The 16,929-nt window shown below is 46.0% G+C and overlaps 1 protein-coding gene across 4 annotated transcripts in view; it reads left to right on the top strand.

Annotated features, from left to right (window-relative positions):
* The window catches only part of slc6a9 (solute carrier family 6 member 9), a 42,862-nt gene extending 26,269 nt beyond the window's left edge, over window positions 1–16,593 (top strand). For all 4 annotated transcript variants that reach the window (XM_042106061.1, XM_042106058.1, XM_042106054.1 and 1 more), the window contains 12 exons: window positions 9,242–9,398; window positions 10,134–10,265; window positions 10,480–10,741; window positions 11,757–11,889; window positions 12,086–12,220; window positions 12,429–12,532; window positions 13,578–13,815; window positions 13,964–14,098; window positions 14,227–14,326; window positions 14,483–14,583; window positions 15,093–15,263; window positions 15,403–16,593. In XM_042106061.1, the coding sequence (XP_041961995.1) occupies window positions 9,242–9,398; window positions 10,134–10,265; window positions 10,480–10,741; window positions 11,757–11,889; window positions 12,086–12,220; window positions 12,429–12,532; window positions 13,578–13,815; window positions 13,964–14,098; window positions 14,227–14,326; window positions 14,483–14,583; window positions 15,093–15,263; window positions 15,403–15,672 (1,938 nt within the window). In that variant the 3' untranslated portion in view covers window positions 15,673–16,593. The remainder of the gene's footprint in view (window positions 1–9,241; window positions 9,399–10,133; window positions 10,266–10,479; window positions 10,742–11,756; window positions 11,890–12,085; window positions 12,221–12,428; window positions 12,533–13,577; window positions 13,816–13,963; window positions 14,099–14,226; window positions 14,327–14,482; window positions 14,584–15,092; window positions 15,264–15,402) is intronic.
* The last annotated feature ends 336 nt before the right edge of the window (window positions 16,594–16,929 follow it).

Here is a 16,929-nt window from a genome sequence, read left to right as displayed (position 1 = left end):
CATTGATTGCTTGTCCAAAACTGTACATTCCTCCACCAACGGCTCTCCAGTCTCCAGCCATGTCTTGTCGTTTCACAATAAAGAGTGCTGACCGCAAACATGCTTTTCATTTGGCCTTGTGTTGTGATGCACTGCAAGTGTCGCATGACCGCTCCCCAGTGTCCCTCATTCGGGCCGCTGAAAACTTGGATGTTTTTTGCGTGCCGCTTTGCTCCCACTTCCTAACACTAACCGAGCCTGATGATGTGTGCCGAGTCCTGCCTGGATTGCACGACTTTCGTCTTTTAAGTCAAATGAGAAGTGGCTCTACTAGATTCTAGCATCTTTAAACGGCTCTTAAAGATAGCTGGGTTTAAAAACATGCTTAATTGCCATTGTACAAATGGGATATTTGATTTTTTTCCAGGCTACTGCTTTGGCATGGACTTCAGCATGTTACAGGCTATAGTGTGGGGTCAGGGTGATTGTTTTCTTCTTAGTTGAAAAGCAGGACACTGCAGTTAATCAGCTTCATGTGAACATTCTCACCTATGAACGAACAGCCTCATTGTCATGGTGATGACTGATACAACTGTGGCGTCCCTGACAGGGAGAAAGAGATTAAAGGAAAGGCATGCACCTGTGTGTGTATGAATGTGACTACTGTGTGTCTGTGTGTGTATGAGAGAGAGAGAGAGAGAGAGAGAGAGAGAGAGAGAGAGAGAGGGGGAAAGATAGAAGGCGGAAAGGGCAGAGCGAGAATTGTTCTATTTCTGGCCGTGTGAGTGTGTGTTTGCAGGGAGGCAGGTGAACAGCTTGCGCTGGCCCAGAGCTCCGCGGGCCAGTCTCTCGCCTCGCTTCACGGCCACGCTCACAGAGCACTAATTGAATGATGTAGTTAAGCGAAGCGCGTCGCTGCAGCTAGACCTGCCTGTCGTCTCAAATCAGAGCTCTCTCTCTCTCCCTCTCTCTCTCTCTCTCTCTCTCTCTCTCTCTCTCTCCTCTCTCCACGTTCTCAGTCCCGCACCGCGCTGCGCTGCCCCGGAACCCGTGGGCAGCAGCGCTGGACACTATTTACTGCCCTGCGAGAGAGCAGGTTACGCCGATGATCAGGATATTCTTCATGGTATGTGTTTGTGTATATTGGCTCTTATCATCTGTGTGTTAGTCCTGTGTATGGTGGGGCATTATATTGAGAGAATTTGAAGTTTCTTGTTCTGTCGTGTAGGCCTGTTCTGTTGCCTCTATCACTGAAGTTTTTTGTTTTTGTTTCAGTTTTGTATTGAGATACTTTGGCACAATATGGTGTTGGAATCAGAACTTTGGTATCATGACAACACTAGTCAGTATTGGAGAGTGAAACCCCACCCCCTTTTGCCCAACCACACACCCACTGTCCCCTGCCTCCAGACATCATCCCCATTAAACCCCAAATCTCCAGGGTTGGAGGAGATGCAGGCTTGAGCGCTGTCAGTCTTGTCAGTGCATCACTGCAGATTTGCCAGTCAGTTGAGCCAGCCACTGAAGTGTGTAAGAGTGTGTGTGTGTGTGTGTGTGTGTGTGTGTGTGTGTGTGTGTGTGTGTGTGTGTGTGTGTGTGTGTGTGTGTGTGTGTGTGGTGGACACCCTTCAGATTCACAATGGGAAGTCTAGAGGTAAGACAATTCAAGTCTAGTGCCTTGTATACTGTATGGATTGTGTGTGTGGGTTGGGGGATTGTGTTGTCAATGCTTGTGTTGACATTTGGGTTTATATGCGTAGTCTCTTATCTGAACTATCTATAGAGGCATCCTAAACATAGCTATTTGTAGTGCTGGTTGGAGGTCTATTGACTTAAGTTCTAGAACTTCAGAATAGATTGGCCTGTTGCTTGGGTTGCTGATTTTTGGTTTGTAACATTTTCTGAAAGTCATCCAAAGTCCTTTGTAGTCACCCTGTCTCTTTTGTAATGCGTGAGAGTGTTGAAGAATGTTTGAAATGCTGCCTTGAAACACAGCCATTTTCAGGCTTGTATTCCTAATGCCCTGGATTGGTTTGGATTGTGTAAACGGAGATGAGGTTTGACCTTAGACTCAGGAGCATGTGCTGCAGCTGACTTGGCGTAATCCAACGCCCTTGTGGATGACTTGGACTGAGTGACGTGACCCCCAGGCAACCCTCCCTCTGGGAGGCCATCAAACACGCTACCTCCCATCATCGCATCCTCTACATCCCTTACACACCCTACGCCCCCCACACCCTCACATTTGGGCTCGGGCTCATCCCAGAGTTTCCGGTACCCTTCACTTTTTGTGTCCGACGACTCACTGTTGCATTGACCTAATCAAGCATGTAACGCATGTGTTTAAGGGTTATGGGGGGGGGGGGGGGGGGCACGCCCATGATGTGGCTGGGAATGTGGCCCTGTGCTCTGGGAAGTGGTGCTGCTGGTGAGGGGGTTTGGGGGTGGTGAAGGAGCCACAGCCCCACGCCTTTAGCAGCATTACTTTCACCTCACAGGGGCCACATAATGGAGCCTTTGAGGACATTGTCCACGGCCAAGTCTTGTTTACTTCCTGAGTGATGCTTTGGTGGAGGAGTCAAGACTCTGTTCTACATTAGCACATTGGAATGCTGTCGTTACAAATATTTACACAACCACACTCGCATAACACATCTAATACAGTGTGACACCTCAAAACAGACTGAAGTGTTTTAAGTAATGGCTAAATAATGTTTTATTTTACTAATTGTGTCTGTCTTGCCTTTTTGAAGACAATGATAGTCTTTGGTTTAGTGGTATTTGTCCTTGTCATTGAAGGAAACATGCCCTCTCTACTTTTTGCCTGACAATATGCAATAAAGTACCAGCATTTCAGAAGTTCAAGGATCACTAGTGATCAGATGAATGAAGACCTAGTCAGACTAATGGTAGAAAAAAATCAGGTAAAAAAAAAGAGAAAAAATCTCTCTGAACAAGGCTCTCCGTGAGATAAAAATGTCTTTAATACAAATTGGACATACCCAAAAAGGACCTGAAAATTATCAGTAGGAAGAAAAAAGCATCAGAGTAGATGACATTTTTATCTTAACTTGGTGCCTTGGTCGGATACATTTTTTTCTCTTTTTTTCTCACATGAAACTACTAACCTTGGACCAAAGAGCACCCAACGACAAAACATACAAAAGAACAAAAAGGATTGAGCACGCCACTGACTCTAAATATAAGAAAGAAACAGGAACAGAGTTTTATTTACAATGATGCGCATCAAGGGAGAGACAGCATGACTTCACCTAAAGATCCATCAGCTGCTCTAACTAGACTAACTAGTTAGGGTTTAAGTACACAACAGCAAAGGATAGATACCGGTAATCATACAGTAACAGTGGCAAAGTCAGGAGCCATCCAATTTACCCTAATGAATAACACGGTTATTCGTGTACACGGTGATGTAAAACAGAAAACAAGAAGTGATGTCAACCCTGATGCCTTACATTATCCTTGTTTAGGAAAACAGTACAGATGTCATACAGGGTCACAACACAGGAGCATACTTTTAGTGTCAAAGTGACCTAACACTTTTTGTCAGACTGACCAAAATATTGCTTACAGTCCTTTAGCTGTCTGTCAGTGCTGACACTAGCTGTCTGTCAGTACTAGTACACAGTTTTCTCACAGTCTCTGTAAATGGAAACCAAGCACAGGGGCACAGACCGAGCCAAAGAACCAGCCAGGCCAATCAATATGGTGCTTCCGGATTATGGAAGGGAAGGTATAATGTGATTGCTGTTGAGGACAACTATGAACAACCTTTTGTGAAATTAAAGTCAAATCCCAGATTGCATCCTTAAATAGATCTACACAAATAAAAGTTCTGAAGTCACGGCATGTTGAAAACCCTGACAGCTGTCATTGACAAGAAGGGTGACCACCAAGACACACTGGTTTATTTTTCACCTCATCACAAAGGCCACTTCATAGTGTTTTTTTCCCCTCCTTTTTAAAATCACAGCAGTTTATCAGCCAAAGGGCAGAATTGATCGTGATCTCCCTCTATAGGTGTGGAAATGCAAACACAGGAATGTTACACACATACATACTCTTTCTGTGTGGAGGAAACTGATTGCAACATTGGTTGTGGGTGGAGCTGAACTCCATGTTGAGTAACAGTAGTCTGGCTGAAGATGTGTTTGAAATGTGACCCCTGGGGAACATGACATTCCAAAGGTCAAAGGCTAAAGATTCCATACCCCCAGGAGCTTTAACACATTTCAAAAATGCTTCTAGCGCATTCTCTCTATTTCTTTTCTATCATTCTGTCTTCTCTGATGCTTTTTTCTTTCTACATTTGTCCTTTGCTCTTTTGTCCCAATCTCGAATGCCTTTTGGCGACACAGTCGTGCTTGGTTGCAGTTCTATTGGCTCTAGTTTGAAGACACTCAGCATGGCTTGATATTTAAATGCTTGGTTGTTAGGGGAATGTTGAGTCTTTAAAAAGGCTCGCCTCACCAGGGAGCAGGCTTGAAACCTGAGGCTTGTCCGTCTCTGCTGGGCACCTCTCAGCAGAAATAGTGCAGATGCATTATTGTACATGGGCATCTCTCCATCATGCCCTAACTGTTTTTACATTTTATTTTTAAGTCAATTTAAGTAACAGAAATAAATGAAAAAGCTAGTGCATGAAGAAGTGATGCTCATGTTCTGTACACTAAGGACTCCATCTGCAACTCTGTTGATAGTGATACACATGCTGAACAGATTTATGTCAGGTACAAGAGGTCCATATTGCACCATAAACTTTTTAGACTTGGGTGGTGAACCAATTGTCAGCCAGAACGGCTAACCGGATGGAACCCTTCAAAAAGTATCATGTAAGCACATATATGCCAGACATGCTTTGCATGTTTATTGTTAGGTGATTTTATTTATTTGAGGGCACATTACAAGATACCAGAATATAGCCAGAGTGTTCATTCTCATCCAACTCAATTTTGTGGGTTTATTGTTAATTGTAATATTTACAAAAGAAATGTAGTTGTAAAATTAACTCTGCCGATATGTGAGAGGGTGAGAGGTTTATCGTGAACAAGGTGAATTAGTGCATAAACTAAAGTGTGAAAGGTCCCCTGTGTGTGTGTGTGTGTGTGTGTGTGTGTGTGTGTGTGTGTGTATGTGTGTGTTTGGTCAATGATGTGAAATGGACACACGCATTGTGGGTTCTTAACTCTAGCACATTTCAGAGAATTCAGCCTCCATTATTTTTTTGCCATTTTTAAAACGCCACAGAAAGGACTACAATATCATACCAACACATTCTATCTGTTGAGGTCTCTGTGAAACACAACAAAATGATGTTCTGTGCTGTCGTTAATTGATGCATCATACATAATGGGCTGCAGTGGTTGCACAGAGGCAGGGGATAGCTAAGAGAGGCAGACTCACACTACATCCCAGTTTCCCCTCACACTGAACTCAGGCCACACAGTAACACACACACACACACACACACACACACACACTCTTTGCTCTTCACTCTTTGTCGTACTTACGTTATTCGCTTCATTCTTCACTCTTTTCTTTTACTTTCTGTCTTCCTTTTGGTCTCCTTTAGTATAGTAAGTGTATCTGTTCTTTCTTTCTTTCTTTCTTTCTTTCTTTCTTTCTTTCTTTCTTATTTTTTTCCTTTCGTTCACTCTCTGATGTTCTCGTGTCCTGAATGGCAGAGTAATTGTGTCAGTGCAGATGATACTCTTCATTATTGGCTCTTAGCTTGCCAAGGGGCTCACCTGTCAGAGCAGGGCAGCTGTGGGTGAGAGTGAAGGGTCACGGCAGCTAGGTCGTTCATCTGAAGACCACACCAGTAGATACACACACACACACACACACACACACACACACACACACACACACAGACAGACAGATATACACACACACACTTACTGTAAGAGCATAGAGCAAAGACTCTCCATACAAAATAGGTTCAGGCAAATAAGTTCAAACCAGGGATTTTGAAAGATCTTTTGTCTGTCAACATTACATGCTGTTGACAAATTCCCTCTGAAACACCTAGTCAATCAACCTATATTTGGGCTTAAGTGAACCACTGACCTCTTGTGATGAATGACGGGCTTTCCAGCTGTGCCAATATTTGAACTCTCTCACCATGTGTGCCTCTCACCTTTAGCAAGGGGCTCCCAAATATGCACAGTCATTGCATAAGACCCTATCTGCACACACCTTTGAACCGGACGCTTCCCACACCTCTTTGCTTCGTCACCCCCCCCCCCCACACACACACACACACACGTCTGCACCTGAGGGCTATGCAGTTCTCTGCATCTCTGCACAGGGAAGCTGGCAGCACTGAGAGGCTTCTGCCAAGGACAACTGAGTTGGGATAGGCCCCTCCGAGACTGCCCCACACAGAGAGAGAGAGAGGGAGACAGAGAGAGCGATAGAGAGAGAGAGAGAGAGAGTGTGTGTGTGTCTGGCTGGCATGTGCGAAGGGCAGATGGGCCCAGTTGTGTCCTCTCTCTCTTACTCCCTATTTTTCTCTTTTCACTCTGTACTTAGCCTGACTGCTCTCAGAAACAAATGCTGACAGTAAGAACACCTGGGTTTAAAAGCGAGGGGCACAGGATGAGGAGAGGAAGGGAGAGGAGAGGAGAGAGGGGATGGGATCCAGCCAGGCTGGCTGGCTGGGGAAAGGAGAGGGGATGGGAGAGGAGAGGAGAGGAAAGGAGAAGAAGAGGTAGAGGTGAGAGGAGGGGAGGAAAGGAGGGGAGAGGTAGAGGTGAGAGGAGGGGAGAAGAGGAGAGCCTTGCGGGCAGGGGGAGGAGAGGAGAGGAGAGGAGCTGGCTGGTCCCAGAGAGAGCAGCAGCAGGACGGCCAAGTGCACTGCAGCCAAACAGCCCGTCTGCAGAGGAGTCCTAGGGAGGGGGGGGGGGGGGGTTGGCTGTTGGGCCTGTTCATCCGCATGCAGCTGGAAAATCCTGTAACATGGCCATCCTGTTGGAGACCACAACAACCCTATCCCCTGCCTCCCCCCTCCACTGAAACATCTGTAGCGTTTGAAACATTTGAAGTGGAACACCAGACGTCTGACCAAATTACATGAATTGTGTAGTGTGTTGAGGAATGCCTGCTTGGTCAGCCTCTCATAATTTATGGGATTTTATCTTGAAATATTTCTCTTCTTAAATGCTTCTCTTCTAAAATACTTTCTCTTCTTAAATGATTCTTAAATGCTCTTGAATATACAGTATACATATTTCAGTAGATTTAGCCTGTAAAATTGTAAAATCTTTTATATTAAATTCAACAAGTCACAAAATGTCTCCACCCATCAGTATCTGAGCTCATTTTTGTCACTGAGATACAGTCTGCCTACTCTCAATGCACCTGCATTTCCCTTAGCCTCCTGGATGGCAGACCAATTGGTGACCAGAGGTGATGATGTTACAGTTTAGAAATGGAAGGAACTAGAAACATTAAAATGGTAGTAAAGAATTGCAGCCAATGCAGTTTATTGCCAGTTTGCAAAGGTTAGTGGCGAAGTAGGATGCACAGCCAAATAAGGCCCACACATTGCAGTCCATCCGCTTCGCTCCCTGTGCACTGCACCCTGGGCCGTCAGCTGTGCGATCTGGGGTCGTCACCTCAGCGGGTGGCAGCCCCAGCCGGATCCCCATCGGTCAGAGCACCGAGGGAGGACGAGGATGAGCGTGGGGAGGGCAGCCTCCGAAGAGTCTGTCCCAGATGTGCAAGGCCACACTCTCACACCGACCACTTTAAAAATACAAACACACACACACACACATGGACACTCTCCTTCCACAACACACACACACCCACACACATGCCAAACACAGCCTTCAGATTGCATTGTTTGCCTTTGTTCCCAATGTTTTGCTGCCTTTCCCCCTGGTGGTCCCAATGTGATGGCTGCTTAGGCCCTTTCTGCAGAGCTATGCGTGTCAAACTCAACTTTTGTTTTTGGACGCCAGTGCTTGGCTTGGCCCAAGATAAATGAGGATTAAGGGTAGAGTGGAGAACAAAAGTTTGGTTTAATGTTTTTCTTCTTCTTCTTCTTCTTCTTCTTCCTCTCTTGGATGCTCATGGCAGCACACTGCCGTCTGTTTGCGTGTGTCTGTGCCATCACCCTGGAGTGTCATGGCCCTGGGAGGTCTGCAGACTCAGATGACACTGTGTGTGTGTGTGTGTGTGTGTGTGTGTGTGTGTGTGTGTGTGTGTGTGTGTGAATGTCTCTCTTTCTTTCCTTTTCCCTGTGTGTGTGTGTGTGTGTGTGTGTGTAAAGATGTATCTGCATATATCCTGGTGAAAGAAGTGCATAGGACACTCTAGGCCATTTCTCTGTGCAATCTATCAATCACATCAACCTGATAAGACACCAGGGTATCTGTATGACATGCCTAATCCATTGACAAGCATGTGCACCTACTCATGTACTGGATCATTTGATCTGTTAGCACACAAGGTGTATTAGATAACTTGCACATCATGGAAGCAGATGTCTGTCTCTGCTGCTCCAGCAACAAGCCCCTCAGTTCTCCCGCTGTCGCGCCCTTGCTCCGGCCGCGCGCACAGGCTCTTGTGAAACGCTGGATCAGCGGGCTTTCGTCTGGGTCATCTGCTGAGGCTGCTCCGAAAAGGTCAGAGCGGAGACCATCTGACACGAACAGATGGGAGTAAGAAAACTTCAAATCAGGCCGACAGGACCAAATGTTTGTTTTGTGCATACAACGGTGATTTCAGTTCACATCATGTGCGCTCCGCCACGCTCATAGCAGCCCCAGAGCACTTGCATGCGATTTGCGGGAGCCAGAGTCAAATTGTTGGTTCATCGTGTGGACACGCTAGCACTCGTTTTTGTGCACTTTTTCAATATGTTTGGCATCTGTTCCCTAATTTTCAGGTCATTTTTTTTTTACTTCTTGTCGTCAACAAAGTTTCTCTGGGGCAGTTTTTTGCTATGACATTCCATCAAAGGTTTCAGAGATGTGGTGAATTGCTGTGGGAAACATGCTTTTGTGTTTTGTGATGTACTGTAGTGTACTGTACTGACTCTCACTCACCACATACTGGATAAAACATGGCAACAACTTCTCAACAACCTGCTATATTTAGCGATCAATGCTAAATATTAAATTTCCTCTGTTAAAGGACAAGCTGATTTCATTTAAGTCAACTCAACACATTGTCCCCCTCCCTCGGGTTGTTTACGGAGTCAGTAATGCTGTTGTTGTGTCTGCTTGTGTTGCAGAACGGAGCGGTTCCAGGCGAAGCGGGGAAAAAGGATGAGAACTCCAGGCGAGGCAACTGGGGGAACCAGATTGAGTTTGTGCTCACCAGCGTGGGCTATGCTGTGGGCCTGGGCAACGTCTGGAGGTTTCCCTATCTCTGCTACAGGAACGGAGGAGGTACGAGTGCCCAAGAAAAAAAAAGAGAAAAGAAAAAAGAGCAGGACAAAATGCTGTGATGTCACTTGTTATTGTCAGGAAGCACAGAGGTTTATTTTACAGGCCAAAGGGTAGAAAGAACAGTGAAGTTGGCTGCACGGAACACAGGACATGACTGCCTGCTTCAGCAGTTTGGTATGCTTGTTCTCTTGCAGCGTTGCCAAAGTATTTGAGTTTTAGACTCAAAGACAATACAGTCAAGTCAGTTCAAAGTCCAGATGTACATTGGTGTACGATAGGCATAGCTGTAGCTGTATCACTGCCTATATATGGCCACCGGTTTTATGTTGTTTTCTAACAAAGAGCAGTGGAGTTCTGGTGTAGCTCACGGAGCAGCAGTAATCATGACATGGTCTGGGCTGGACCTCGGGCCCTGCTTCACACCCCTCGCTGCTGCAGGCTTAGCTCACACACTCTGGGTTCAGTGAGACTGGACGCGGCCTATAGGGAGCGGATGACCGGGCTTTTATGTGGTCAGGTCACCAGACACATCAACTAGACTAAGTAGTTATGTTTGTACCACATTCTGCCAGGTCTGAGGGTAATATAATAATGGTTGTGTTGTGGGATTTTTTTGTTTGGTTGTGGGATTTTTATAAACGTAGGATTTTATACAATAGAATAAATAGTATAGGATTGGATAGAATATATAGAATATCTTTTTTTAGCTGCAAAACCCTGTTGCTTGTTCTCCAGGGGCCTTCATGTTCCCGTACTTCATCATGCTGGTGTTCTGTGGCATCCCGCTGTTTTTCCTTGAGCTTTCCTTCGGTCAGTTTGCTAGCCTGGGCTGCCTGGGTGTCTGGAAGGTCAGCCCTATGTTCAAAGGTGAAGTTTTCCGCTTTATTTTTCTACATTCTTCTAAATGATGTGGCATGTTCTATTCTATCTGTTTTGAGAATTTTATTTTCATAATATGGACATGGATGTATTTTGAATCTCTTTTACACTCTCCTCTTGCCATGAGTATCTTTTGAAACTCCTCTCCTTCTCTCTCTCTCTCTCTCTCGCTCTCTCTCGTGCTCCCTCTCTTCATGGTCAGGTGTGGGCTATGGGATGATGGTTGTGTCCACCTACATCGGCATCTACTACAATGTGGTCATCTGCATCGCCATCTACTACTTCTTCATGTCAATGACCAACCTGCTGCCCTGGACCTACTGCACCAACCCCTGGAACACCCCCGACTGCAGCGGCGTGGTGGGCAGCCCCCGCCTCAACAGCACCCTGGCCAACGTCACGGCCGTTGTGGCCGAGGTGGTCAACCGCACCAAAAGGACCAGCCCCAGCGAAGAATACTGGAGGTGAGGCCAGATCTTCATTAGACAGCTGGGGTACAGTGAACTCCCTGTGGAGTCTAGTCGTGTGTGTTTTAAAAAAAACAGACACTTTGTGTTTTTAGTTTCAACAGTTGTCAGTTGTGTCTGATAGATAAAACTGGAGTGAATGAGGCAGATGTCTGATAGGGCTCGCATGCCTTGGCCCAGTGCCCTGGACGCAGACCAGCTGGTTGCTTAAGGTCACCCAATTGGCCTCAATTAGGTGATATGCTGCCAGAGACAACTGTATTTTGGCAAGCCCATCCTCGTGTTTGCCAGCACTCTAAGTCTACAATGGACAATGTCCAAGTAGCCTATGATGTTTATTTTGTAAATCATATAGAGTACAGATGTTTTAGAAAGAACTACTTTATTACAGTGTTGTTACATGACAGTGAATAAGACCTACAGCCTTTTCAGATCGCAGAACAATGAGTTGTTTTGTGGAGGAAAGGTCATTAGATGTTCCAAGCAGGGTTTATGCTTGTTATTTTTTTGTTTTTGTCAAAGAGGGCCTGGAAACTTGTTTTTATTATTTTGCCCTGCCTTTCTTTTGATATGTTGTAGTGCTCTTGAGAGGCATGGTAGCTGAAGTGAACTCATGATGAATACAGTTTATTCATAGTCCACTTGTGCTTCAGTGGCTTTACAGATGGTTTTGTGCCTCACCCTCACAGCCGTCTTGGCACTACTCTAAGAATGGTTCCTCTGTTCAAGTGCCCTATCAGCTCAAGGAATCCATTGTGGGGAGAGTTGTTTGTGGTTTCTCTGGTTGTTTTTCTTTTCTTTATGGGCCACAGACAGGTCTCAGGAATGACTGCCCATCAATACATGCTCTCATGGAAAACTTGGAATAGTGCCTTTGTGTCTCTCAGATTGTGTTGTTTTATGGTTCCTGTCACACTGTAAACTGCCGTCACTGAACTGTAACTACTGTTGACGTTATCGTGTTCTCTCTCTTCCTCGTCTCATCACCCTCCCTCTTCTGTTCCTTCCACAGAAACTATGTTCTTCAAATTTCTGACGGTATCGGCAACTTTGGCGAGGTGCGTCTGCCCATTCTGGGCTGTCTGGCCCTCTCCTGGATCGTGGTGTTCCTCTGCCTGATCAGAGGAGTCAAGTCATCAGGCAAGGTAAGCACGGAGGGGGGATGCCCCCGGCGCAACGGCTCCTGGCACTCGGCTGCGTCCTCCTGTGGTGATGCAGCCGGTTCCTGCGCAGGCTGCTGTGTTGTTGCCGCGCTGTATTCATCATAGCTGGTGCTGAGCCAGTGCTGCAGGGAGGAAGCTCTCATGTGCTGATGTGTGCGGGTGTTGCCCGCTGTTGCAGGTGGTGTACTTCACAGCGACCTTCCCCTACGTGGTGCTGACCATCCTGTTCATCAGGGGGATCACGCTGGAGGGGGCTTACCAAGGGATCAAGTACTACTTGACCCCACAGTGGTCCAAAATCCTGGATGCAAAGGTAGACATACTTTCTCTACCTTTCTCTTTCTGTCTCTCCCTATCTCTCTTTCATTGTCTCAAACATTGACTTACATTTGACTCTGTTTTATTCACTTCCATGTTTATGTTTTATGACATACATGCATAAAGCCATACCTTGTGCAAAACCATATGCCCTTATGATATGCTGATTTACAGTAAACATAACTCTCACTGCTCTCTGTCAGGTGTGGGGAGATGCTGCCTCTCAGATCTTCTACTCTCTGGGCTGTGCTTGGGGTGGACTCATCACCATGGCCTCTTACAATAAATTCCACAACAACTGTTACAGGTACAGCGTGGTCTCCCACACTCAAGCTCCTCTCCATCACACACACACACCATTCTCTTTCTCTCTTTCTCTCTCTTTCTTTTTCTTCATCTCTCTCTGTCTCTCTCTCTCTCTCTGTTTGTGACCTATATCCTAACATGACATCATCTTTCATACATGATTGTGAGATGTACTTGACCCAGACTTGCCCCAGTAGGAAAGTATACATTTAACATGCTGCATTATGGATACTATATGATTTGCTTAAGGGAATTTTGCTCTCTGTCACAAGGCAATCATGGTGTATCAGGCAGCCGAGATGAGAAGAAAGGAGGAAAGAAGAGAAGAGGGGAGGAAAGAAGAGAAGAGGGGAGGGGAGAGGAGAAGAGAGGAGAGGAGAGGAGAGAAGAGGGGAGGAGGGGAGAAGAGAGGAGAAGAGAGGAGAGGAGAGGAGAGAAGAGGGGAGGAGGGGAGAAGAGAGGAGAGGAGAGGAGAGGAGGGGAGGGGAGGGGAGAGGAGAGGAGAGGAGGGGAGAAGAGAGGAGAAGAGGGGAGAGGAGAAGAGAGGAGAAGAGAGGAGAGGGTTAAGAGTTTGAGACTGGGAGCGGTTGTTGTGGGTGCACTGCACTGTGCAAAGTCTTCTGGGTCAGAGCCTTGGGTGCTGTGTGCTGGAAAAGCAGAGTCACTCTGATTGCTGCTCAGCTCCATGGATGTGCGGAGCTCATTTGCTCTGCAATCCCAGTCCAAATCCTGCTCCACTCTTACCCTCCAGTGGGCTGCCACAGCTCCACCTGCTGGTGGCTTTGTTTTGTTTTCACACCTCATTTTAAATGTGAATAAGCTCCTCATCTAGTTGACCTGCTTATATAGAATAAAACTAATTTCTATCTATTTCAAGTGAGCCTGCAGCAATGTGATATTTAAGACCCTAGGTTTTAAATGGGGCCTATATTTTGGAATAGCATGGAAAATGAACTGTGACTAAGACCACGATGTTAGCACCCGCTTTATGTTGGGCGTAAACAGGATGTTCTCATGCTGTTGTTCATTCTCCTGTTTGTGAACAGGGACAGCATCATCATCAGCGTGACCAACTGCGCCACGAGCGTCTACGCCGGCTTCGTCATCTTCTCCATCCTGGGCTTCATGGCACATCACCTGGGCGTGGGCGTGTCGGAGGTGGCTGACCAGGGTCCCGGCCTGGCATTCGTGGCCTACCCAGAGGCCCTGACGCTGCTGCCCATCTCACCGCTCTGGTCCATCCTCTTCTTCTTCATGCTCATCCTGCTGGGCCTGGGCACTCAGGTAGGACTGGACACAGGGGCCAGCAAGAGCCGTGCTTAAGAGTGTGCTATGATCCCTTAACTAACAGTAAATGTGTTAAAAAATAATTGTTGATTAATTTTAAATGATTACCTTGTGGACTGAATGATCATTTCGTGCCTATCTGTAGTTCTGTCTGTTGGAGACGCTGGTCACTGCTATCGTGGATGAGATTGGCACTGACTGGATCATGAAGAACAAGACAATTGTCACCCTGGGAGTGGCCATCGTAGGATTCCTTCTTGGAGTGCCACTGACCACACGGGTGAGAACAGGAAGTGCACACACACACACACACACACACACACACACACACACACACTGTCTTTGATGTGCATACCCACACCCACACATCTTCTGACGTGCATGTCCCATTTTGTCTCTGTGGTGCAGGCAGGGATATACTGGCTTTTGCTCATGGATAACTATGCTGCTAGCTTCTCGCTGGTCGTCATCTCCTGCATCATGTGCATCTGTATTATGTATGTCTATGGTAAGTCATCTGTGTCATATATCTGTGCCATATATTTGTGGTTAGTCCTCCGTCTCTGAGCACATACCCACAAATGTCATGCTACATCATCTGTGCAAGTGTGCATTTGTAAAGGTCACTATGTGGTGACTCTTGTGCTGTCCATCATATGCACAGGGCACAAGAATTACTTCAGAGATGTGGAGATGATGCTGGGCTTCCCTCCTCCAATCTTCTTCAGGGTCTGCTGGCGATTTGTGTCCCCCATCATTATCTCTGTGAGTGCAGCCTATAGACAAGACAAGCACCCTCCGTAATTGTGTATTGTAGAACTGTAAACCCATTTCTAAATTATATATTTAAGTTTTTAAAATATACAGAATATCACCAGACATTGACCTAATATTAAATGTTTATTAGGAACAAACAATGCATGTGGCTGTTGGCTGCTGAGCGAATCTGAGGAAGCCAACGGCGAAATGCGTTGTTCACTCCTAATAAACATTTAATGTGGTGGTGATATTGTTTACTTTTTAAAGTCTGTTATTACTGCACTTCACCAGAACCTGGAATCTACAAGTGACTAGTGCATAGGGATTTTGATATATTTAAGTCCTTGCTATATTTTCAATCATGCAAGTTGTAGCAATGTTGTCAGGGGTTAGTAATACAGTACATTCCTGAGTCCTGAGTAAGAATGAGACCTGAATGGCAGCCTCATGATACAGAGATAATTATACTAGAAACACTCACTACTGGCATCTTCTTGCTCTTTCCAATCCTACAGTTCATCCTGATCTTTACAGTGATCCAGTACAGGCCCATCACCTATGGCACCTACGTGTACCCTCAGTGGTCTCTGGCCATCGGCTTCCTCATGGCTCTGTCCTCGGTCATATGCATACCCATTTACGCGCTCTATAAGATCGCCATGTCTCCTGGCGCCACCTTCTGGGAGGTACAGTAGATGTCATTGTCTGTAGAACACAGTCCAGTACTCCAGTAAAGCAACTCAAGATTCCAACTAAACTCTCCATATAATTATCTTTCTGTCTGTCTTTCTTTCTGTCTGTCTTTCTTTCTGTCTGTCTGTCCAGCGGTTGAAGTTCTCCCTGAAGCCCGATCCCAACTGGGGCCCCGCCCTGCAGGAGCACCGCAAGGGCCGCTACGCCTCAGGGCCGGACGGCGTGGAGGTCTGCCCCCTCAAGGAGGACCTGAAGGAGAAGGAGAAGGAGGAGGAAAAGGAGAAAGAGAAGGAGAAGGAGAAGGAGCCTGAGAACGACAAGGAGAAGGAGAAGAAGGAGGAGATCAACGTCACCATCCAGGGCAGTAATGGCTCCACACACAACCCCACGCCCAGCGCATAGAGTCACCGGTCACAGCGTGGCACGGCTCGGCCCTGGCACTGTTGCTCTCTCTCTCTCTCATGATGCCACATCACCATGCCGGGCATCTCCATGCCCACTGCAGCAAAACCTTTACATATTGTAAGGGCTTTCTTATTTTTAACCTCTAGTGATATGAATTGGTTGTCATCCAAAATGTTTTTTTTTTCTTTTCCCGTTATGGTTTGCATAATTTAATGCAGGTTTTTTGTATAAAAAAAAGAAATTGAAAAAGACCGAAAGCATTCGTGAGCATATGCAAGAGGGAGAGAAGAGGTGTTGCAAACCTACTGTATGTATATTCTGTAGCGCAATCTTTTTTTTGTTTTTACCATTATGTTTCGTCATCTACCGTTTTGGCAGTGATAGCAGTAGCACAGATCACAGCAGCTTATGGAAGCGACAGTTTGTACCTTAAATAGCAATAGTTGCTGGTCAGTTGAAAGGTGGATACCAAATTTTCTTTGTGTCAGCACAAGAACCGCAGTCATTGCATCCATGTAGGGATCCTAGTCTGCTTTGTCCATTCTACAGGTATTGCCCAGCTACTTTTTCCAGGGTCTGACAGAACAGTCAACACCTGCTTTAATGGCATCCCATGGCAAAAAAGAAACATAGGGGCTAAGCAGAAATTATGGTTGTGGTCCTAATGATAGTGATATTTGGCCTGTTGAGCATCTATGATGTAGCCAACCATAAACAAGCACAAATCATACAAAGGACATTTGGCTTCGCCTTTTTAAACAGTGTAGCTTCACTCATCCAAGCACATGGCTTATCAATACCCACTCTCAGGGTTCTACATACTAATGAAATCCATTTTCAACACCTCGTTAATTGATTCCATGTTGGTTTACTTTTGGCACTAAACTAAATAGGGACGAAAAGGCAGTTTTTGGTGGGCGGGTGTGTGTGTGTGTGTGTGTGGGGGGGGGGGGGTATTGCTTTAGCTGCAGCACACTACAGTAAGTGCCAACTTCTCCTAGTCTTCCAGGCATCTCTGTATGAAATGCAAAGTTGGATTTACCTTTGAAGGTTGTGTTTCACTGGTGGATGATCTGACAAGCAGCTTGAATATCTTTGTGTGTAAAGTAAACAGATGCGATGGCAGGCACTGGTTGCATGTTGTGTCACTCTGAGGGTGAGGATTGCTCTGTTGCATTGTGAGCTCAGTCAAACCATTGTTTTTCTTACAGTATTAGGAAGTAATATGTCCACTTTGTGAGGAACCTACAGTAT

Source organism: Alosa sapidissima, chromosome 1 (assembly GCF_018492685.1).
Source record: "Alosa sapidissima isolate fAloSap1 chromosome 1, fAloSap1.pri, whole genome shotgun sequence".
Taxonomy (NCBI): Eukaryota; Metazoa; Chordata; class Actinopteri; order Clupeiformes; family Clupeidae; genus Alosa; species Alosa sapidissima.
The sequence above is the reverse complement of the archived record's forward strand: the minus strand, read 5'-3'. Positions and strand labels throughout refer to the sequence as shown.